Source organism: Podarcis bocagei (genome assembly GCF_964188305.1).
Source record: "Podarcis bocagei genome assembly, chromosome: 10".
Lineage (NCBI taxonomy): Eukaryota > Metazoa > Chordata > Lepidosauria > Squamata > Lacertidae > Podarcis > Podarcis bocagei.
The window spans coordinates 25,315,747-25,338,399 of NC_138135.1; the positions used below are offsets into that span (position 1 = coordinate 25,315,747).

Here is a 22,653-nt window from a genome sequence, read left to right on the forward strand (position 1 = left end):
CGGTGGTGGCGGAGCCGCGGCAGCGACAGCCGCGGCAGCTGCTGTCGCGGCCCCCAGCCCCTCCGCCGCCGCCGGCGCCGCCGCCACCATCTCCGCCGCCATCGCCACTTCCCCCAGCCTCCCCACAGCCGAGCCTCAGCCGCCGCCGGCCGGAGCCGGAGGGGGAAGCAGCGGCGGTTGGACTAAGCAAGTCGCCTGCAGGTAACGTGCAGAGGCGGTGGCGGGTGATGGCGCCCGTGCCTCCCCCCTCCCTCCGCTCCCCAACCGCCCTCGGAGCCCCGCTCGGGCTCCTCGGACCTTCGAGCCCCCCTGCCTCCCTCGGGTCCTTTATCCTCCACTGGCAGAACAAGCGCGCACCGATCCTGGCCGGGATCCTTCCTTCTTCCGAAGCAGAAACAGGGGTGGTGGTGGTGTGTGTGTGTGTGTGTCGGTATGTCACCATTGTTGCCCACTGCCCCCGTCTGTCTCTTATCTTCTTTTTTTAGAAGCCGGGTAGGTTTTCTTGTCATGTGTCCTCCGAGATGTTTTGGTTTTGGGGGTTTTTCCGGCTCCTCCGCCGCTGGTCCTCCATGCGCCCTTTGTAAAATGCTGCCTGGATCCTTTGTTTACTACTCGCTCCACATCCATCCTAAGTACTATTAGTTTTCATTTTCCTAGACGCAGATCTCTTTCTCTCTCGCCCCCACCCACCCCAGTATGATGACAGCAATGTATTCCTCCGTGTGCTTCCCAATTAACACCCAACGCAACCCTTTCTGCTCACCGGGTTCACTTCACTTGCTTGCTCCCCTTGGTGATGCTCGCCTGTGACTAAAGGTGGCACTGATCTGTATGTACACGTAAGCCTTCCGAGTCCTGCTTAACTGCAGACTGATAACATAAGATGTGTATGTGGGAGCAAAATGAAAAGGATTCTCTGGCAGCAGTGTTTGAAGTCCTAGGCTGAAACAAACTTAGATTGCAGTCCTTTACTAGGGAGTTGCTTTGAAGTAAACTTAATTAGGGCTACACTGCATGTCTTCTGGTTTGATCTACTGTAATTCTTTGCTAGATTAGTTTACTTAATTCCTCAGCAGTGGTCTGGGATGGAAGTGTATTTCGTTGCATAGGCCCTGAGCCCCTTTTACAGGGGCTGAGACATTAGAACAGCCTTCCCCAACACCAGACCTTTCAGAGGTTGTTTGATTGCAACTCCCTTCAGCCCAAGCCAGCATAATTAATGGTCAGGGATGATGCTAATTGTAGCCCCACAATTTGTGTAGGCACCTTGTTGGGATAGCAAGTTTTAAAATAAATATAGGGCATTGAAAATAAGTAGGAAGCACACATGTTTGGGCAAACATGGGGCCTTGTATACAAACCCCATGTGTTTTATTAGTATAGATATTTTTCTTGTTCATATGGTTTGGAAACAGTTTTCTCATGAGTGAAGCTGGATAAAAATTTCCCAGGATGGGATTCAAGTTGACCATCTCTGATCAGATCAAGTAAGTGAGATCACTGTTTTAATTCTTAATGCTGTGTTCTGTGCCAGATGCTGTAGTGAACACATAGAAGTGGCATAGTTCTTGTCCAGAGGTCTTCGTTTTGTTTCTAGTCACTTTACAGATCCTAACAGAAATAATTCTCAAAACAATGAATATTTCTTTTGTGAGTTTTGAACTTGATTGGCTTCTGTAAATTTGTAGAACTTGAATTTTAGCATTATTCTCAGTTCTGTTCCAAGGTAATATTGAGTGCTTTCTGAGTTCCAGCTCTTCCTTTACCTTGAAACTGCTCTATCCTGGTCTGTTCTCTTTTGCAAATGGAAGAGTACTGTAGTTATAATAGTGATAGCTGCAGTTATAATTATTTAAGTGGCATGCTTAGAAATAAATGTGTGGGACAGCAGAAATAGCTTCAGTACTTTCAGTCCTTGAATTAAGTCTAGCATTTAGATTTGGTTATCTGAAGAGGTATCTGTGTAATCTTGGACACACCTGATTGATTGATTGATTGATTGATTGATTGTGTGTGTGTTGCTGCACATTGCACCTTTATAGAGTTGTGTAGGCAATTGAAATAGGTCTTTGTTTCCCAAGAATTATACAATCGAAAATAGAGGGGGAAAGCAGTGGGGAAATGTGGACAGATACCATTAATCCATCTGTATAAACTAAGAGGTACATGGAGCTTGTAAAACACATTGACATCTTTGGGTAATGAGCATTGTGGATGATGTAGTGAAATGTGTGACAGGACAACGCTGATGGCTTCCAAGTTTTCAAGGGCTAGATAAAAAAAATCGATCATAGCCAGTGTGGTGTAGTGGTTAAGAGCAGTAGACTCATAATCTGGGGAACTGGGTTCGCGTCTCCGCTCCTCCACATGCAGCTGCTGGGTGACCTTGGGCTAGTCACACTTCTTTGAAGTCTCTCAGCCCCACTCACCTCACAGAGTGTTTGTTGTGGGGGAGGAAGGGAAAGGAGAATGTTAGCCGCTTTGAGACTCCTTCGGGTAGTGATAAAGCGGGATATCAAATCCAAACTCTACTTCTCTTCTTTAAGTAGAGTACAAAGAAAAACAACAAATACTGAGCCTGTCGTGTTTCCCTTAATTATTTGCAATTGAATCATAATATTTTGTTGTTGGAGATGTATCATAACACCATACCTATATCTTAAATTATTTTCATGCACTGCAAGTTCCTGAGGTTCACAGTTGTCCTCAAGTTATCTAAGAAAATGCCCACAGGTGCACAGGAGGCAGGAATGTAGTTGCCATCTCCCAAAGTGGGTGTATTTAGTACCCACTGCACCATCTTCCAGTCAGTGAAGTATGAGATCTCATCTTTTGTTCCCTATATAAGGAAACAAGATTGAGTCCTCATTATTTGAAAATGGCTTTATTTCCCTGGGTCCTTTCAACTGTAGTCCTTTAGATCATTCTTGGACCAATGTAACTTGGACTTCCTTCTTGCCTACCTATTGGTCAGATTGTTCTCAGTCAAACCTAAGAATTACCCAGTTATTGTTTTCCTCGCTATATTAGGGCTTATTGGAAGTTTTTACGATTATTTTCTTGTTGCAGGAAATCTAGGGCAGTTTGAGAGATGTAACCTGTAGCTTCTGAGAACATAAGGGAACAGAGACAAGAGATTGCCTGGGAAGTGCAGAACTTTGGAGAGCAGGGTAGAAAAGTGGATAGGAAACAATTTCTAGCTAATACAGTGGTACCTCGGGTTACAGACGCTTCAGGTTACAGACTCCGCTAACCCAGAAGTAGTACCTCGAGTTAAGAACTTTGCTTCAGGATGAGAACAGAAATCGTGCAGCAGCGGCGCGGCAGCAGCAGGAGGCCCCATTAGCTAAAGTGGTCTTCAGGTTAAAAACAATTTCAGATTAAGAACGGACCTCCAGAACCAATTAAATACTTAACCCGAGGTACCACTGTATATGTTCTTGCTACATATTTATGTAAGTTAGAGGATGTCAGTCTATCCGTTAATATAATTATGCTTTTGAACTGCTGCTCTGGTGGTTTACGTCCACAACTAGCGAATAACAACAATCAGTGTGCTTTTGTCCATCCAGAGGACTTTGTAGCATGGGTGGTATATACATATTTAAAATAAAATAATTATGATAGGAAGGCCATCTGGAAATTAGCATCCATGTAAGATGATGATATGGAATGAACACAACAGTGTCTCCTTAATTTGAAAAAAATAGTAAACAGTATTATGATGGTATGCAGACTGTCACAGAAGATGCAAGGCTTTAATTGATCTTGTAACTGTTCCAAACACCTTTCACCAGTGATGCATAGAAATAAAAGATCATCCTGCTGCTGAAATATGTAGTTCAGAAAACTTCATAGCCCTCTCTTCTATTTATGCATTTTCATGCAATTTGTGCATACCATGTACCTATGCCAAGTAAAAAGTCTGTATAATCAGTGATGATTTGTGCAGTACTGTGTCACAACAAAACTTTCAATGCTTATCAAGGTTTCATATTGTTCTTTGGAATGTAAGAGACAACAGATGCTTCACATGTATCCTTCTTAGTTTGAGGTGTGGGACATGCACAGAAGAGTAATATCTGGTTTTTTCAGTGCTATGTGCAGCTAGAAAGCCATTTCCAATTCATAGGAACATACACTAACTTATAGGAGCTTGGGCAGCCAGGCAAAGCATTAGGAATTTCCTCATTCCAGCTTTTATGTAAACTACATTTTTGAAATGTCAAGCTGAGAAATAAAAGTTGACTATTTTGGAAAATAGCAAGCACCATAGCAAACTTAGCAAACTAATTGAATCTAATAAAAGAGGTGATACTAAGCTCCTTCAGTGACATGTTTGTCCTCACCCTTGGTCATGATTTAGGGACTTCCCCTGCATGCAAAGACAACCTCTGGCAGATTGAGTGGACAAGACCAATAGTGGGTCCAATGGTCAAGAAGGTGGTTTCTGCATGTGCTGTAGAGGAAAGTGAGAGGTAGATGGAGTTGTCAGCCTGGGAAGGTAGTCCATCTAGGAAAACTCTGATTCTAAACCTCCACTGCCTTTTGGGATATCTGTGGGAGGCTGAGGAGTAAACCCTACACAAATCCTATGACTGTTGGATAGCATCTTGTACACCTCCCTCTGGCAACTCCTGCAGCCAGGCTGGTGTGAAACATTTTGCTCTGCTTTCCTTTGGACCATATCAGCGACAGTGAGAGGGGGGGGGGTCTAGTCATCTGGGCAGCCCAAGACCTCCATACTCACTGCCTAGGCTTGCGCCCCAGGGAGGTCACTTTGGTGCTGCTAATTCAGCGGTTTGACTTCACCCCTGAAGGCGCACTCCTTTGTCTCTTGAGACAGACAGATGATAATAAAATTTTCTGGAAATGGGCACCTCCAGGTTTATGCCTGCCCAGTTCATTCTGAAGGAACATTATAGTTTCCCCTGTTATGAGTAACCCTTGACTGGCATGATAGATTAATTATCTCCCCTCCATACTGCTGGATCACATAAGGACTAAGCCATGGTGTGCCCACCAGGTAGCAATCATCTTCTAACTTCTGAAGCTTATTCTCCCTATTGTGTTGATTCCTCACAAGTTGTCCTCAGGTGCTTGCTAGTAGTTTGTTGAACTTGAATGATGCCATCTGAGTTGGAGTGTGAATCTGCAACAGAATGTAGCAGAAAAGTCATGAGGTTTCACATAAGGTTTCACATATGACCCTTGAACAAAAGCCCATAGTGTTGTTTGTTGCAGAGCAAATGGGGCACAGTTCTTTAGGGTAGGTAACAATGCAGTCTTTCCTCTTCTGGGACCTCACAGCAAAGATATTCTCAGTCATTTGTGCTTTTCTTAATTCTGAAGAGTGAACAGTTGAGTGACAGTCATGTTATCTAAAATAGCAACAGCTAATTAAAGGGTGTGGGTACTGTAGAATCCACTTGATATCACTCGTAAACTCTTCAAACCTGCCAATTTTAAAAAGAGAATGTCAGGCAGAATGTGTGCTATTTATTTACTTTGGAAAAACGACTTCACATAATGAACAGAATGGGTTAAGTAAATACAGAGAGGATGAGAGACAGGTTAATTAGGGTATACAGCCTTAGGCTGAGGATGTTCCAAACTATGAAATTGCTAAAAACTTCAGGCTTGGCTATATTATGGGTTCATTCCAGGTTATTTCTAAATTGAATTGGATTTACCCAGCTGGCTGAAAGCAACTTTTCTGAATACATGATTAAATTTTGTGTGGGGGTGTTGAAGTGAAAATTGTGCAGATTATATGGTGTTGCATAGACGACATAGTTTTAAAAGATTCAATAATGAATTTGATAGTGATATTGTTGACCTAGGTGGTTGGTCTTTGTGTGGTTCATTCCTGATATAAATTGGTGCCAAATTGCAGTACAGGCATCTCCCCACTTACACGGGTGTTACGTTCTGGGCCCCTGTATGCATAAGTGAAATGCACATAAGTGAGGAGCACCCTGGAGAGTCCTTGTGGCTTGTAAGGAGACCCTCCTCAGAGCCTGAAGAGGACATCCTCCAGGGAGGTTCTACTTGCAAGCCGGAGGTACAACAGGGCTTTGTTGAGGCTGCTCAGTCTCCCTGCCTAACAACTGACATGCAGGGTAGTGTCAGCTGGGCAGCCTGCAGCTCGCAAGGAGACCCCTCCCGCAACCTGAAGAGGATGTCCTTGTGAGCTACCCACCGGGTTCCTAGTGCTGCGCTCAAGTGGGGAGTTGTATGTACTGTGCATAGCCATTTTGACTATTAGCCATTGATAGCCTTATCTTCTATGCATTAGTCTAATTGTCTTTTAAAGGCATCCCAAATGCTGGCATTTACTGTGTCCGTGGAAGTGAATTCAGTTGTCAACTATGTACTGAGTGAAAAAGAACTTTTTTTCATCTGTCCTGAATCTTGCAGCATTCTGCTTCATGGGATGCCCCTGAGTTCTAGTTTTATGGGAGAAGGAGAAAACCTTTTCTCTATCCACTTTCTATATGCCATTTGTGATTCTATACACTTCTATCTTATTATCTCTTATTCACATTTTCTCTAAACTTCAAAGCCCCAAATACTGCAGCCTGTCTCCATTGGGAAGTTGCTCCATCCCCTTGATCATTTATTTTGCTTGAGCTTTTTGAACCTTTCCAACTTAACAGTATGTTTTTGTGAGATGAGGTGGCCAGAATTGTACACAGTATGTATTCCAAATGTGGTTGCACCATAAATTTGTACAATGGCATTATGATATCAGCAGTTTTAATGAACCCTAGCATGGAATTTCCTTATTCACAACTCCCACGCAATGGGTCAGCATCTTCACCCCAAGATCTCATTCTTTGTCAGACACTCCACTAGTTCAGACCACATGAGCATTCACGTTAAATTAAGATATATATTTTTTGCCCTTTATCTATTGCTATTCACTTGTTACATTGAACTGCATTTCATGGTCAGGTCCAGGAGCAGTATATTGTGTGTTCTGCTCCCCCCCCCCCTTTCTCTACATAAACTGAACTTGCATCTGTATTCGAGTGGGGTGGTGGTGGCAGTTCTGTCGCACGTGCGCGCGCGCACACACACACACACACACACACATGAACTCTTGCGTTAGAAGCTTACTAGATTTAGGACTGCATTTCCAAATTTGAAAGTTGCAGTTTGGGCATGTGTAAGGACGAGCTTCCAAAAGAGATTCCTACAGAAAAATGTTTTGTCTTGAGTACATGTGAGATACATTCACCTCTGGACTAAAGTGGTCTGGTTCTTTTTCTCTCTTTGTGTGAACAGCTCTTTTCCACACAAAAAGGAAGGTGTAGGTCATATGCTTCTAGATCAGCATTTGCCGACCTTGTGCCCTCCAGATGTTTTGGATGACAGATCCTATCAGTCCTATGCCGATGGTAGTTGTCTTTTAAACATATGGAGGGCACAGGGTTGGCAAATGCTATTTTTTAAATGGATTTATTGATTTTCCACTATCACAGTAGGTATTTGTGGGGCACCCCTGCTGCTTTTGGCACCATTAATGGTGATGTAGTTCAAACTTGGAAGGCTTAGGGTTGTATCTAGTATTAGGCGTACTCAGTTATGTCCATTAATGGATCTACTGTAACTTAAGTACATTAATTTCAGTCTGTCTACTCTGAGTAGAAAGTCTATGTAACCATTATAGTCTAAGGCTGGCCAAGCTGACTGATGCTTCCAATTCAGTTGAACCGATATCTAAACCCAGTCTGGGGCACATAGGAGACGTCAAGTTCATTTTTCAAGTTTATCACATAGCAGCATTCCTCATGCTCTATTGAGAGCCAGATTAATAGTGTAAAATAAAACCAGGTGGTGCAACAGGGGTAAAGGTCTAGGAATTGTAACATTGGGGCATTGGGTGTATTTGAAGAAATGTTTGTATTTTTAAAGACTAATTTACTTTGATTCTAAAATTACGAGAAGATGTCTGAGGAAAATTCAGCATGTCAGACTCTGCTCTTAAGATCGTATGATGACAGAAAGGCTTTAATTCATGAAACGCTTACTGGCTGAAATGAGCAAATCTTCTGTTTTTCTTCTATTTTTAGAGGGATAAAGCTTTTGGGGTCATTGGGTGCCGATAGCATGATTTTCATTAGGAGAACATTATTTTCCTTTCCTTTAATGATTGGTATCATTTTTATTTTTATTTTATTTTTTGCTTCAGGCTAGACTTCTTCTGACAAAGAACTCACTCTTGTACTTGAAGCTTTCATTCTAGTGTTACAGTACTAGTGTTTTTAGTTAAATTGTTTTTCATCCAGTGGCAATGGATTTGAGTTTAAGAAAATGCATCACAAAAAAACAACAACATGGGTATGAAATGCTGAAAGCAGTTGAAGGCACAACTTAGCATTTAATAAACAAAAGCTGTTAATTCATTTTAGCTGGAAAACACAACTTCAACATCTTTTTTTGTTTTCTGTTACAATAATATGCTGGAATCAAAATGGCTTCAATAGTAAGCAAATGTGTTCTTAATTTATAGCCCCAAATTAAAATGTGGTGCCACCATTAATCAACTAAAGCAGCCTTCACCAACTTGGTGCTCTTCAGATGTTTTAGGCTAAAGCTCTTTTCAACTCTGAACATTGGCCATGCTGTGACTGAAGCTGATGGGAGCTGGAGTCTAACAGCTTTTGGGGGAGGGCACCAAGTTGGTGAAGGGGGCAGCTAAAGCTTTAGGTAGATTAATCATTCAGTAAACCAATCAAAGCTTGCAGCCCTGATTAAAACATGAGTCCTCTTTCATTTCCACAGAACTTCCCTTTAAGTCAACATGCTTAGAATGCCACCGCCCCTTTAAGTACTTCTTTTTTTGCTATTTTTTAAAAAATTACACATTCTTTATAAAATAAACTCAATGCAGCTTACAGAAATGTTTATAAACAACAACAGATGACTAAAATCAGTTTCATGCAGTAAAATCAAGAGAATGATAAAACAGATCAGCATAAAAGTAGGGTTCCAGAACCTACCCAAAAGCTTGGGCAGAATTAAAAGGCATTGTAGGAGTATGATCAGCGAAGCAGGCTCCAGAAATTAGTCTGGTTGCCACATTTTGTACAAGCTAAATTTGCAAACATTTTGCAGAGAAGCATGTTACAGTGATTTGTCTGGAAGTGGCCAGGACTTGCGGTACTGTGACCAGGGGCCCAGTTATACAGCTGCAAATAAAACGTTTTGAATGTGTTGTAAAGTGCAGTATATAATTGTGACACAATTGTGAGCTACAGCAAATTCAACGCATTTTTCAAAATGATTTTTCAAAAAAGCATTTTCACAATGTTTTTAACATGTGTGTAGATTCCACCTCTGTCCGCTTTATTCCAGGGAATTACCCGAAGTTGTACAAAACACTCCTTCACAGGCACCACCAGAGCATCCAGGAACATTTCCAAGTTGCAAACTTGGTCTTTCAAGGGGAGTGCAACCCTGTCCAGAACAGGACTTTTCAGTACTCCAGGTTCTGTTCTCCTGCTGACTGATGGCACATTTGTCTTGTCTGGATTAAATTTCATCTTATTAGCCCACATAAAAAATATGCTACTGCACTCAAACACTGGTCCAAAACTTCCACTGCTTCCTTGGCATCAAGACAATAAACTGAAAGCTGCTAAGAGGCACACCAGAACCAACAGCTCCCCCTCTGGTTCCTGGTGCAGGTCATCCACGAAGGCAGTTTTGGTTGCAAACTGGGACTGTATGCATTGGAGATTGGGATAGTAAGTGAATTAGTGCTCCAGTTGCACCCTTTGCTTAAATAGTCCAGGTTGTTCTTCCCAGCACTGTGGAGCAGTGCAAAAAAAGAGAACAGATAACACCCTGTTTGCATCCTCTTTCACATTTTTTTGTCTGAAGACAACTGGGATCTCTGCACTTAACTGGCAAAGAAAATTAAAATGTTAAAGGTGGCCTTTTCCAGAGATGAATAAGATGTTAAAATAAGAATATAAGATGAGCCCTGCCAGGTCAGACCAACAACCTATATAGTTCAGCTTCTTGTTTCCAACAGTAGCCAACTAGATGCTTCCAGGAAGTCCATATTCAGGTCATAAAGGCAACAGTCTCCCCCCCCCCCCACAGTTGCCCCCAAGCTACTGGTTAGGAATTCATTGAACACAGAGACTTTTAGGTTGCCATAGCCAGTAGTTGCTGGTGGGTCTGTTCTTCTCCATTAATTTGTCTAATCTCATTTCAAGACTGTCTGTGTCAGCGGCTATTACCAAATCTTGTGGCAATGAATTCTATAAATAGTGCTTAATCTACGGCTCATCAATTTTGTTGAATGGTCTCGAGTTCTAGAATTATGGAAGAGGGAGAAAGGTATCTCTCCTTACACAGTAGAGAAACTGCATAATTTAATATTTGCAGGGACTGCCCATTTGCCATGATGGCTGGTGCTCATTGGTGTTGTAGCTTGATCATTTTGATCGTCCTTCTCTGCCATCTTTTCCATGTCTGGTATCTTAATATGTTAACTGTTTTTTTATTTTACTTTACAAAGTTGGGGGAGGAAATTATCCAGTGAAATTTCAAGGCAGCAGGTTCAGGATAGAAAAAAGAAAATACTTATTCACATGATGTGTATTTGTGGAATTTGCAGTCATAAAATGTAGTGATGGTCATGGTTTAGATGGATTGAAAATGGGATTATATAAATTGATGGAAGAAAGGACGAGTTTATTAATGGCTATTAGTACTAGTATTAGTATGATGCTTTAGAACTTTTAAGAGGATTATTCAGCATTGGTTTATTATTTATTTGCATCAAGCAGAATGAAATGCCTTTAGAACTCTTACAGGATGTTGATGTTTCTGCTTGAGCCATATTTGCAATGCTCTGTCTTTCAGGTATTTCATGCATGGCGTTTGCAAGGAGGGAGACAGCTGCCGTTACTCCCATGATCTCTACACTAGTCAGTCTGCCATGGTGTGCAGGTATTTTCAGCGAGGATGCTGTTCTTACGGAGATCGTTGCAGGTATAGAAATGCTGCTGAATGTTTTAGCCTTGAACTAACAGCCAATTCCATTTCTTCGTGACCATTACCCTCAGTGACTTCCCTCCCTGTCTCTTATATGATTGGGGAGGTCTCAGTCCAATGGATGTGATCATCCGTGGGGCACTCGCATCTTGAACACTCTCCTTTCTACAGTTGTCAAACACCATTGTGGATGTAATAATCACCGTGCTCATGGCTCAGCATGAATAAGTTTATCACTCCCTCTTTGCTCCTCCTTCAGCAGGAGCAACAAGCCACAGTCCTTAGCTTAGCATTACACCGGAACTGGAAATTGTGGTGTGGCTTCAGGTCATAGTTTGTTTGGGGCAATTTTCAAAAAATGGTAATGGCTGATGTGCAGAGCCAATTTATGAGGGGTTTTAGAGGGAATAGTGATGTAGGGAAATGGGAATGTGTGGTTGAGGCTATTGTTTAAGTTCATATAAGAATTTATATGGAGCATGATCAGCAGCCAAACCCCTCCACCTCAATCTTGTAACCTGTAAATGAGATTATTCTGCTAACATAGTCATTCCTGATTTTTTTTTGTCCTAGAAACAAACCTGCCTTTTAAGAATTTAAACACCTTAATGCATAGGGTGTGATCTTGAACAGAAGTCTTGACATTAAAGCACAGTAACGTGTACAGGGTAGATCTGATGTCCGGGAGTGACTGGAAGGCCAATCCTGGTACAGGGAGACCCTGGTTCATGGCTCAGGCCACAAAACTCCCTGGTTGGCCTTGGACCACTCTCAGTCGCTCAGCCTAATTTACCTCACAGGGTTGTGAGGATAGAATGGGCAGGGAGTCATGGTCACTGGCTTTAGCTGCTCAGAAGAAAGACCAGGTGTAAATGTAACAAATGTGTGTATATCAAATGTAAGTTTTATCATAAGGTTAATTCTGAAAAGCTACAGGGGAAAATAACCTCATTATCATCCACCTTATGAGAACTAGCTGCATTCCTGTTCTGCATGATGTTGGATGTCCTGCACTAAACAATTTGAGCCGTAGTGTGTGGAATTTTAGACCAACTAGACGACAGCTATATCCTCCAGTTGACTTTGAATGCCTCGGATTGAATATTATTTTAGTGAGATTAGAGTAGCGGTGTGGTGTAGCAAATAGATTGTTAGCCTTGGGCCAGGAAGACTTTGGTTCAAAAGCTCTGTGCCCAGACCAGCTATGAAGCTGACAGGCTGCTGTGGGCAAGTTGTGAGGATAAAATGTGATGATCCCATGTTTGCCGCCCTGTGCTCTTCGGCTGAACGATGGGATACACATGTGAAAGGTGAGTTGGTCGCCAGCCATTTGGTAACGAGTTACGTTTGTAAGTCTGCTTAAAATGAAGCTATTGGGAACAGGGAAGCAGACAGACTTTCTGCTACCTTGTTGTTGTTTTTTTGAAAGGGACCTTGGATCTCATGCTAGTGCCAGAGGTACAAAATACTTCGCCTTCTCAAGCTTAACAGATAGGCACACACTTGACAAATATGCTGTGGGCTCTGCATGGCAAAAAATTTCAACCACAAGTTCCTCATGTATAGCAGCGGAATCGCTTTCCATTCCATATCGCGCTCCTGTTGCCAGCAGTTTCTTAGGAAAAGGTCCACATTTAGTGCAATGTCTATGTATGTCATTATTCTTCCTCGGGGAGGAAAGTAAAATTCTGACTTTCCTTACCAGATACGAACATACCAAGCCATTGAAAAGGGAAGAAGTGACTACTGTGAGTCCAGCTATAAAAACCTACCCTTCAGCTTCCACAGAAGTGAGCCCGTCCCCTGGAACACTTGAAGTGAGCACTGGTGAAACTGAAGTTGAAGACAAAGACCTGGCAGCCGCCGGAGCTAGGGCTGAAGATTGGGTGAATGCTGTGGAGTTTGTCCCTGGGCAGCCATACTGTGGCCGTGGTAAGTGGACTTACTACAGTAGTGATAAACGTCAGTCAGCACTGACGCTTCATGTTCTTATTGTCTCATTAAGAGTAGTGTTTCAGTAAAGAACTACATTGATGTGAACATTGTTCTTTTATGCTAGGAACATAGGAAACTGCCGTATAGTGAGTGGAGAAGAGTCATAGTTTAGCGGTAAAGCATCTTCTTTGCTTGCAGGAGGTCTGGGTTCAATCCCTGGCATCTCCAGGCAGGGCTGCAAATGTCCCCTGTCTGAAACCCTGGAGAGGCACAGCTAGTCACCTGGGAGCAGGGTCCACTGAAATGGAGGCTTACTTCCAAGTAAACATGGATGCAATCAGGCTGAGGAAGTGTGTGATCACGCCGTAGGGAATTTATCTGGCAAAATACTAGCTGCAAGCCTCTAGTAGCTATCCATTATCTATAAAATGGGATCATCTCAACTTCCAGGTCCATTTGGAAGACCTATGAGCCCAATTTATTGATTTATGTGGTCGTGTTTTTCTTAAGCATTCTGCAAATAACAGAGAGCTTGACAACTTTCATTGTGCTGCCACACTTTTTGCAGCAACTATCAGAGTTCTGAGCTAGGACTTTCTTTCCATCATTTGCCCTTCACTCGGTTTCTCTCCTCTTTTCTTCTCTAAGGGAAATGGAGCAAAGGGGGGATGGGGTTAGAGACAAATAGACATAAAAAGGACACAGAACAATCTCTCTGTCTGGATAAGTAATTTGCTGGTTTGCGTTGAAAAGTTATTTTTAAATGTCCCTGGAGATGGAAATGAAAACTGCCCATGGGTATTAGTGGGGAAATTCAAAAAATTAACATATGTGGGATTGGGCAGCACTGTGTCAACTCCACGTCCGAGAGAAGAACCCCCAAGGCAGCAGCAAAGATAAGAGTTTTTCTAATTCAGGACTTGTTTAATTTAAAATATTTTAAAAATAGTCCTCCTAATGCAGGATCCAAAGCAAATGTAGTTTATTGTCCTCATTTGGCAGACTGGAGGGAACTGTGGCCAGGAGAGAGTGGTTTATGATGGCTCTCAGAGTTTACAACAACTCTTCAGTATTGTCCATAGGAATTGAACCCATTGCAGTCAGTTTGAGGGTTGCGTTGAAGCTAATATTGCTGCATGCAACTGCCCTGTAAAGCTCTCCAAAGCTGTTACTGCCGCATTTCAGGTTGGGCTGCAAGGGTAATAAACAGCAGCCCAGATGTGCAGTTCACTAAATAATATCCCTATTACAGGTTGGTGAATGTTAGTGAGACAGAGCAGCTTACAACAGTTCTACACTATTAATACCTTGTGTCAGAGGTGGACTTGAAGCTGGTTTGGATTCCCACTCAAAATTCCCCCAGGCCTTTTGGGTTATAGCAACGCTCAATCTGTTCCTCCCATATTTGCACTTGGAGATTGGGTGGATGCTGTGGAGTTTGTTCCTGGGCAATTGTCCTGTGGCCATGGTGACTTGCTACAACAAGGGGTGGCTAATCCCTGTCCTATCCAGTAGACAGAGTGCTGTGGTGTCTTGAAAAAAGAAAGTAGACGGTGTCCACTCTGATGATGAAGATGCCAATCATCCCTTCCCAGTCATCAGATTGATGAGCAGGGAAGGGGCAATAACCCCCCTCCTCAGGCTTTGTGTGTGAGTGTGGGGTAGTCATACCCACTTCGGAAATGTAATCCTAAGAGCAGGCTTCCTCAACCTCGGCCCTCCAGATGTTTTGAGACTACAATTCCCATCACCCCTGACCACTGGTCCTACTAGCTAGGGATCATGGGAGTTGTAGGCCAAAAACATCTGGAGGGCCGAGTTTGAGGAAGCCTGCCTAAGAGAAATAGTCAAGGGTGAACAATGTCCTCAAGCCAAAAAAGTTAGCTACCCTTGTGCTCTAATGCAGCTCTGCCCCTCGGCCACAAGCTTAAGAAGCACATTCAAGTCACAAGGAGTAGAGGCTTGGAAAAGGCTCTTTTCTTAATTAATTTCCTTTTATATTGTGTTGATTCCTGAGTTTTCTTACTCTGTCTTGCAGCTGATTAAAATCTGCCATGATTTAGCTGGCTGAAGACTCATTTTCCTTGCCACTGGTCTGCAGATCTTATTGAATGCCCTTTGCTCGAGTGACTCCAATCCCCATTCCATCCAAGTGCTTGATTAGTAACTGCCACTCTGTTCCCAAGTACATGACTTCCTTCTAAGAGAGTTCTGATGAAGTCAAGATATAACATGATTTTTAAAAGGGTACTGTAATGAGTATGGGTTGCTCGTGCGTAAGTTGCCACCTCTCCTGGCTATGTTGCCTTGTTGGACTTTTCTGTCTGGACAGCCCTTCACTTCGTGGCTGCCTCCGTCGCTAGCAGAATCCGTCAGTGGGCGTTTCTTAAACCTTTTCCAACATAAAAGTTGTTTGACGCCCAGTCTCCTCCTACTCTCCCTGCGCGGAAGTCTTCTGCGCAGTGTGGGCGTGGGTAGCGGAGGACCCGTACTCTCCCCGCTGGTGTCCGGTGAAGAGTCCTGGAGCCCTCTCACCGATTCCCCCATCTGCCCCCCTTTATCCCTGGTGTAGCGCTGATTTGTTTCCCCATCTGCTGAGCTGCCTTTCTCCCTGCTGGGCCCTTCTCCAGCATCATTTGAGAGCCTCCCCTCCGCCTCTAGCTCCGATGTCAGTTCCCTGACAGGTACAGACAGCCAAATGTGCCTAACTTAGTAAATGAAATTACCATTCTTCCTGCACATGACTGTCTAGCTAAACATGAGTGTGGCCCGGACTATAGACCTGGTGTGAGCCAGCAGCCATTTCTGTGTTTGTAGCTGCTGGTGAAAGTGCTATTGTGCTGACCTGTTCTCACATGGCCATGGATCAACAGCCATAATCATGTGACGGAATCAGCAGAGTGAAACAGCCCTTACTTTTCTAGGGATCTCGTTTGTGTCATTGTGATCAAGGTGCCGCATGTCAGCATTTGATGGCTGGGAAGAGGTGGCCGCAACGTCTAGAATGAGCTTTGTTGGCCGGTCTGCCAGTACCTGATTCTGAATTTTGAAGATGGCCTTGCAGTGGCAGTCCCCATATTCTGTAGAAGCCACCAAAATACACCTAGCCATGGCAGTGCTCCATGTGTCAGGTGAAACTTGGCATGCCAGCTTGTGTTCATGCAACATTTGTGGCCACATGCTGGCAGGCGGGGTGAGTTCCCTTTCAAGGGTTTCGCCTGTTGCAGAGAGCAACAAAATGAGTTGTAACAAAATAAGTATAGTGATACCTCGGTTTTCGAATGTCTCAGTTGACGAATGTTTCAAAACTCAAACGCCTTCATCCCGGAAGCAAATGCTTTGGTTTTTCAGCGCACCTTGGAAGTCGAAACAGAAATGTGGTTTCCATATTGAGATTTCTGTTTTGTTTTTGAACATTTCGGAACTCATTCTTCTAGAACGGATTATGTTTGAAAACAGAGGTACCGCTGTACTTGGTTTGTGGTGGCCTCCATAGTTTTGAGTTAAGTATTTTCTGGTGCAAAATAATGGCAAGATGGTAGCAGTTTTATGCTGGGGACAAGCAGCATCCAGGCAAGAGTCTTAACCATCTGCAATTGTTTTCCTTAGTTGCGCAGATGATTACATGCAAACTTTAAGAGTAGCATTCTGCATTCTGATGTTTTCCAGCTGCTCCATCCTGCACTGAAACTCCCATGCAGAGAATGGTAATTGAAGAGGAATATGAAAAGCAGCACACCAACCTGGAGATGAAGAAACAGTTATGTCCCTATGCCGCAGTGGGAGAATGCCGCTATGGAGAAAACTGTGTATATATCCATGGAGATGTGTGTGACATGTGTGGCTTGCAGGTCCTCCATCCCGCTGATGCCGCACAGAGATCTTTGCACATAAAGGTAAGGCGGGAAGAACCAGCAAAATAACTAGCTGACCCATCAAAAGATCAAACTTTTAAGCCCTTGCAAGCTTGCTTGACTCCACAAGTCCTTCAAACAAGTTGTTACAGGTCCAGACTGTTGGCTGATGGCCTAGGTGTGCTGCTCTATGGACCTTGTTCAGAACAGCCAAGTGGTAATAGACATTGCCCAAGAGAATGACTAAAATGTAAAGTTTTCAGAAACAATATATAAAGTTTAAAAAATAAATGTAGCAGAATGTACCATAATGTTAGATTAGGCTTCCTTCTGTCTTTGGGTTCTCAAGAGAATTTGTGAATCTCCCCAAGCCAAGAAGGCAACCATTCAATCCTTGGTATTCCAGACACCTTGGCAGTTCTTACCTTCCAGCCAAGATGGAAAGTAGATCAAGGAACATGATGTGAGTGAGGGGAGATGCATAGCACCATGGCATGTTTTAAAGCAGGGATGGGAAGCTTGTAACCCTCCCAGTGTTGGACTGCAACTCCCGCTGTCCATGACTGTTGGCCTTGTACATAGTTGGGGCTCCCACTATATCTGGAGGGCACCAGGTTCCCCATCCTTGCTTTCAGGTTCCAGTACTGGGGGCACCATTCTCCCTCCAACAGTGGAGGGAAAACTTAGCCTCCAATAGCCTGTACCTTCCATGAATTTGTCTGAACCTTTTCAAAGCCATCAAGGTTGGTGATAGTTACAACATCTTGCAGTACCATATTCCAGAGTTTAACTGTGTGTTGCAGGAAGAAGTAATTTTGTCTATCCTGAATCTTCCCATTTTTCGCTTCATTGAGTAGCCCTGGTTTCTAGCATTATAAAAGGGAGAAAAACTTATCTCCCATAACTTTCACACCTTGCTTAAGATTCCTTGTAAAGAGAATCTTTTATATGTGAACCCCTGGAAGATCATGTATATATTATATTTTTCGAGTTTTCAAGCAGAAGAGTTTGTTGCATTGAGTTCCCATTGACGGGAGTGAGGCAAGGTTGGTCCTCCAAAGTTAACCTTGTATTTGGAAGACGTTGTCTGTCATTTTCTCCCTCTTTCCCTTGCAGTCTTGCATCGAGGCTCACGAGAAGGACATGGAGCTCTCCTTTGCCGTCCAGCGTAGCAAAGACATGGTGTGTGGCATCTGCATGGAGGTGGTGTATGAAAAAGCCAATCCCAGCGAGCGTCGCTTTGGGATCCTCTCCAACTGCAATCACACTTACTGTCTCAAGTGCATCCGCAAGTGGAGGAGCGCTAAACAATTTGAGAGCAAGATCATAAAGTGAGGCACTTCCCCATGTCCGTTGTGCTTTGTTTCTTGGGAAGATGTTAGTATGTTGTGTGAACTTGCAACATCGCCCCTCTTTCGTCCTAAGACTGTGTTTAATACATAAGTAACGTTATTCAGAATTGAGGGTTTTATTGGATATTCTTCTGACCTTGGTACTCGTGACTGGTCAGCAAGATCCATTTAGTTTGAATGTTAAGTCATAACTTCTTTTTGTTGAATGGTAGCAACATGCTGTCCTATTGGTTACCATACAAAATCATTTGGGTTCAGATGGTGAAAAGAGACCGATCAGTTCCAAATGTGTGTTTCCTAAACCTTCGCTCTTCTAGTTCATTATTGAGCCAGTGACCCATCCCTCTTTAAAGTCTGCTTGGAAAAATCAAACCCAAACCAATATGGACATCCAAGAAAGCAAAGTTACAAAAATAAATTTATTTATATCTAAAGAAAAATGAGTCTGTGTGTGAAATGTTTTTTTTTACCCCCCATTGCTCTTAAGAAACGGACAAGCTGCAAAATTTAGAACCTCAGGAAATGGGGTTTGGGGGTGGGGAGAGCTTTTAGGTTGTGAAAGAACCGTGGTGCAAAGATTCTGAGGTGCGATAGACTGCTTTTAAAAGGTGGGCATATACCATGGTATGTCTGTAGCTGGAGATAGCGCCCCTGTCATGTGGAATTTTGCAGTGCAGTCTGTTCGTTCCCCAGGTCCTGCCCAGAATGTCGGATCACATCTAACTTTGTCATTCCAAGTGAGTACTGGGTGGAGGAGAAGGAAGAGAAGCAGAAACTCATTCAGAAATACAAGGAGGCAATGAGGTATGAGCCCTGCAGCCTCGGGCCAAGTTTGACTGCAGACATTAAGGGCGTACACGGAGAAAAGCACAGTGTTACCTAAAGCCCTCATACCTCCTTCCTACCCCTTTCTGTGTGTGAAATGCATCTTTATCTAACCACTGGTAGATGCATGCAGACCACACAAGCTACTTGTTCACTCCTTTGCGCCAGACAACCTCACGTGCTCTTCCCTTGTCTACCCAACCACAACCTTGCCTTAAAATGACAGCACAGGCTAATACAGATGTTCTCCTCTGCATGCACCTACCCATGCGCACACCCTTTGAGTATGCTCATCGATGTAATCCATTGTGTACATGTGTTAATTGGTTTTAAATGGCTTTGGCGGCAAGCAATACCTCTTCTTCTTTTTTTTAAAGAAAAGAAAACAAAATCACCTGGATTATAAAGCAAATGCAGTACTGAATTCTGATTGGCTATGCTGTGAGTAAGGGTTGCGATATTTTCCTTTCCAGCAACAAGCCATGCAGGTATTTTGATGAAGGCCGTGGGAGCTGCCCATTTGGAGGGAACTGTTTTTACAAACACGCATATCCCGATGGCCGCCGAGAGGAGCCCCAGAGGCAGAAAGTGGGAACTTCGAGTAGATACAGAGTAAGTCCCACAGCTTTTGATGATTCGTTTTTTTAAAAAAGATGTTGGAGGATGTGTGTGCAAAAGTGCAGGAAAATCAGGACAGTGCCTTCTTTTCACTCACAAAATGTTGGAGATCAGAAGGGCAAGGTTGGGGGAGGCAAGATTAAATACATGCATATGAACCTACCTGGTCCCTGAGATCATCTTCTGAGGCCCACCGTCATGTGCCTCCTCCAGGAGAGGTCCAGAGGGTGGCAACACGAGAATGGGCCTTCTCTGCAGTGGCTCCCCGTCTGTGGAATGCTCTCCCCAGGGAAGTTCGCCTGGCGCCTTCATTATACACCTTTAGGCGCCAGGCAAAAAGATTCCCTTTTAACCAGGCCTTTGATCTGATAGACACCCTTTTAGAATGTGGCTTTGGGGGGGGGTGTTATTGGGTTACTGCTTTTTGTTTGATTTTATATGTTGTGGTCTTGTTGTGAACCACCCTGAGTCCTCTAGGTATAGGGTGGTGTATAAGATGAAATAATAATAATAATTAATTAATGTGTGTGTGCGTGCACACATATGCACGCTAATGGATGCTGCTTTTTCCAATCTGCAACTTGGGTGCTATTTTTAAAAAATGGACTTCTTCCTGACATGATCCCAGCCAACCACATAATGGCATCACATAGCCAATCAGACTTGGCTATTTGATAGCCCAAAGCCAAATTGGAATAAGGCCCAATGCTTCCTGCCTTTGCTCTAAATGAACATCCATGAAAAATTGTGAAATGGGGTGGCGATGAGAGTTGATGCCGTTTGCAGGAAGAGAGTTTTTTTGTGCAACTTCCTACTGCAATCTCCTTTTTAACCCTAACCAAAATACTATTTCAGATTTTCTTTGCCCAGGGAGCAGCTTCAACTGAGTTATTTTAAAGCAGTGGAAAGAAAATAATGCAAAATTCCATCTGATTTGGGAAGAGAAGGAGTGTGTTGACATGGTAGTCCTACTGCCTTGAACATAATCACACTTTTATATGGATAGAGCACATCCTTCCTTCCTGAGTTGGAAATGCTGAGTTGGTTCCTCCATCAGAAATACATTATGCAGATCTGAACTACTGGTGATCCATCGAGCCAAATTGCAGCCAACCTGCTGTGTATCGTTCACTGTTTTATTGCTGCCTTTGGAGTGATGATAACTGTTGTTGTTGTTGTTGTTGTTGTTGTTGTTGTTGTTGTTGTTGTTGTTGTTGTTGTTGTCTTCTGCTTGGTGGATCACAGGTTTTGCAGGCCTGTTGCAACTGGTGGCATTCCTGCGAGTACTTTGTCTAAATGTCCACAGTACTTAAACAATTTGATTTTGAAGAGGCGCAAGGAATATTGTAAAGTGCCCTTTAATCCTCAGATGTATAGAATTTTAATCAATAATAATAACATCCAATAAGAAAAGATGGTACAAAGCTGCTCTGTCAAGCTGCCTCACACTGAGCCAGATTGTGGGTCTATCTAACTCCATTATTCTCAACACCGGCTGTCAGCATCTCTCCCACGTTTCGTGCAGGCGTCTTTCCGAGCCATATCTGGCGATGCCAGGGACTGAACTTGGGAGCATTTGCAAATAAAGCATGCACTCTGCCACTGAGCTATTGCCTTCCCCATGTCCCTCAGACTGCCATTGTGTGCTGGCTGGGATCAGCACAACAGTCTCCCTCTGCGGCTTGCGGGATCAGTAGCGCTCAGCCAGCATACCAGGCACCCAAAATCTCTCTGCCTAGAGGTGCCCTGAATGTTACCAGTTTTGCCCAGTGTTTGGTAGAGGAACATGGAACATGGGAGAGAGAGAGAGATGTGTGCCTTTGCGCTGCCTTACAAGAAAGAGTATGGGAAATGTGAGACACCTGAGGGCAATCTCTTCTGCTTCCCTTGCAGGCCCAACGGAGAAACCGGTTTTGGGAGTTCATCGAGGACAGGGAGGGCAGCGATCCCTTTGAGAACGACGAGGACGAGGTGGTGACCTTTGAGCTGGGCGAGATGCTTCTCATGCTGTTGGCAGCAGGCGGCGACGATGACCTGACAGACTCAGAGGACGAATGGGACTTGTTTCACGATGAGCTGGAAGACTATTACGACTTGGCTCTATAGCACCTCTTTGTGGAGTTTTGGACTGCCTGCTCCAGTTTTCAGGCAGTAGCTCTTTTTCCTGTGGTGTTGTGGCAGTGCCTGTGTTTTTTTCTCCTCCTAGGCAGGCCTATCCATTCCAGGTGCTGCTGTTGTAATAACTTTTTACCCAGGGTCTGTCTCCTCCTCTCCCCGAACCCCACCCCGCCCTCCTTTCTCCCGGCCTCAAAGCTCCCCCAACCCCAGGAGTGTGTGTTTTTTTCTTCTCTGTTAAACAAATGACATGTAATAAACCTTTAAAACGTTAGGGTTTTTTTTGTAAAAAAAAAAAAAATGGAATTTAACTGTCAGACAGTTAGATTAGACTTGTTGCTTCATATCTGTGTTCCTGTCGGGGATTCACCCAGTTCCAAGGTTCAAGTGTTTACAGGACTTCCACACTCATCTTGAAGAGCCCAGAGACAAATGTGAGAGCGGCGGTTGTGCGGCAGGGGCAGGGATGGGCAGGAGTTGGCCAATGGCCTCTTTCCATTACGGACTTCGGAAACATTTATTTTTTACTACTTCAGATTTCGGGCCAGCGGTGTCGTCTGTTCGTTCTTTTCCCTTGGCCGGCTTCAGTTCCATTCCAGACCCGACTCCCACCCCATGTACACGTGTTCATTTGTGGTTTTGGTCACTTGTTTACTTGCACATTACTATTTACTACTGTGTAACCAGAACCAGGCGCGAATGTTCCGGGTTTTTACTGTTCGGCATGAGAGGGAAATGTGGTTTTTTTGTGTGTGAAAGGAGAACTTTCTATGTATGTATATACAAATAAAATGCAGAGTTGTATCCCAAGGGCTGGGCAACTTAGTATATGTGTGTATTAAACCCTTTCGCTTCTCTCTTCTCTTTCACCATCACCCACTTTAGACCCCACCACCACCCCTTTTCTTGGCTCACGAAGTCTGAAGTCCCTGCGAGCT

General features: G+C 43.6%; 1 protein-coding gene across 2 annotated transcripts; it reads left to right on the forward strand.

Moving 5' to 3' along the window:
* Window positions 1–45: 45 nt before the first annotated feature.
* MKRN1 (makorin ring finger protein 1) lies at window positions 46–22,525 on the forward strand. 2 transcript variants are annotated; one of them, XM_081212259.1, is made up of 8 exons: window positions 46–201; window positions 10,885–11,013; window positions 12,722–12,948; window positions 16,621–16,847; window positions 17,922–18,136; window positions 18,851–18,961; window positions 19,456–19,594; window positions 21,494–22,525. In XM_081212259.1, exons 2-8 carry the CDS (start codon window positions 10,892–10,894, stop codon window positions 21,704–21,706), a joined length of 1,254 nt encoding a protein of 417 aa, XP_081068385.1. In that variant the 5' UTR covers window positions 46–201; window positions 10,885–10,891; the 3' UTR covers window positions 21,707–22,525. The 2 variants fall into 2 exon arrangements, with proteins under 2 accessions (XP_081068385.1, XP_081068386.1); XM_081212260.1 differs by lacking the exon at window positions 18,851–18,961.
* The last annotated feature ends 128 nt before the right edge of the window (window positions 22,526–22,653 follow it).

Excerpts from the sequence above, each read along its gene's own strand:
- MKRN1 (XM_081212259.1), top strand. The coding sequence starts at position 10,892 with ATGCATGGCGTTTGCAAGGAGGGAGACAGCTGCCGTTACTCCCATGAT. Across the intron at positions 11,014-12,721 it reads TCTTACGGAGATCGTTGCAG|ATACGAACATACCAAGCCAT; the intron begins GTATAGAAATGC and ends TTTCCTTACCAG. Across the intron at positions 18,137-18,850 it reads TTTGAGAGCAAGATCATAAA|GTCCTGCCCAGAATGTCGGA; the intron begins GTGAGGCACTTC and ends TTCGTTCCCCAG.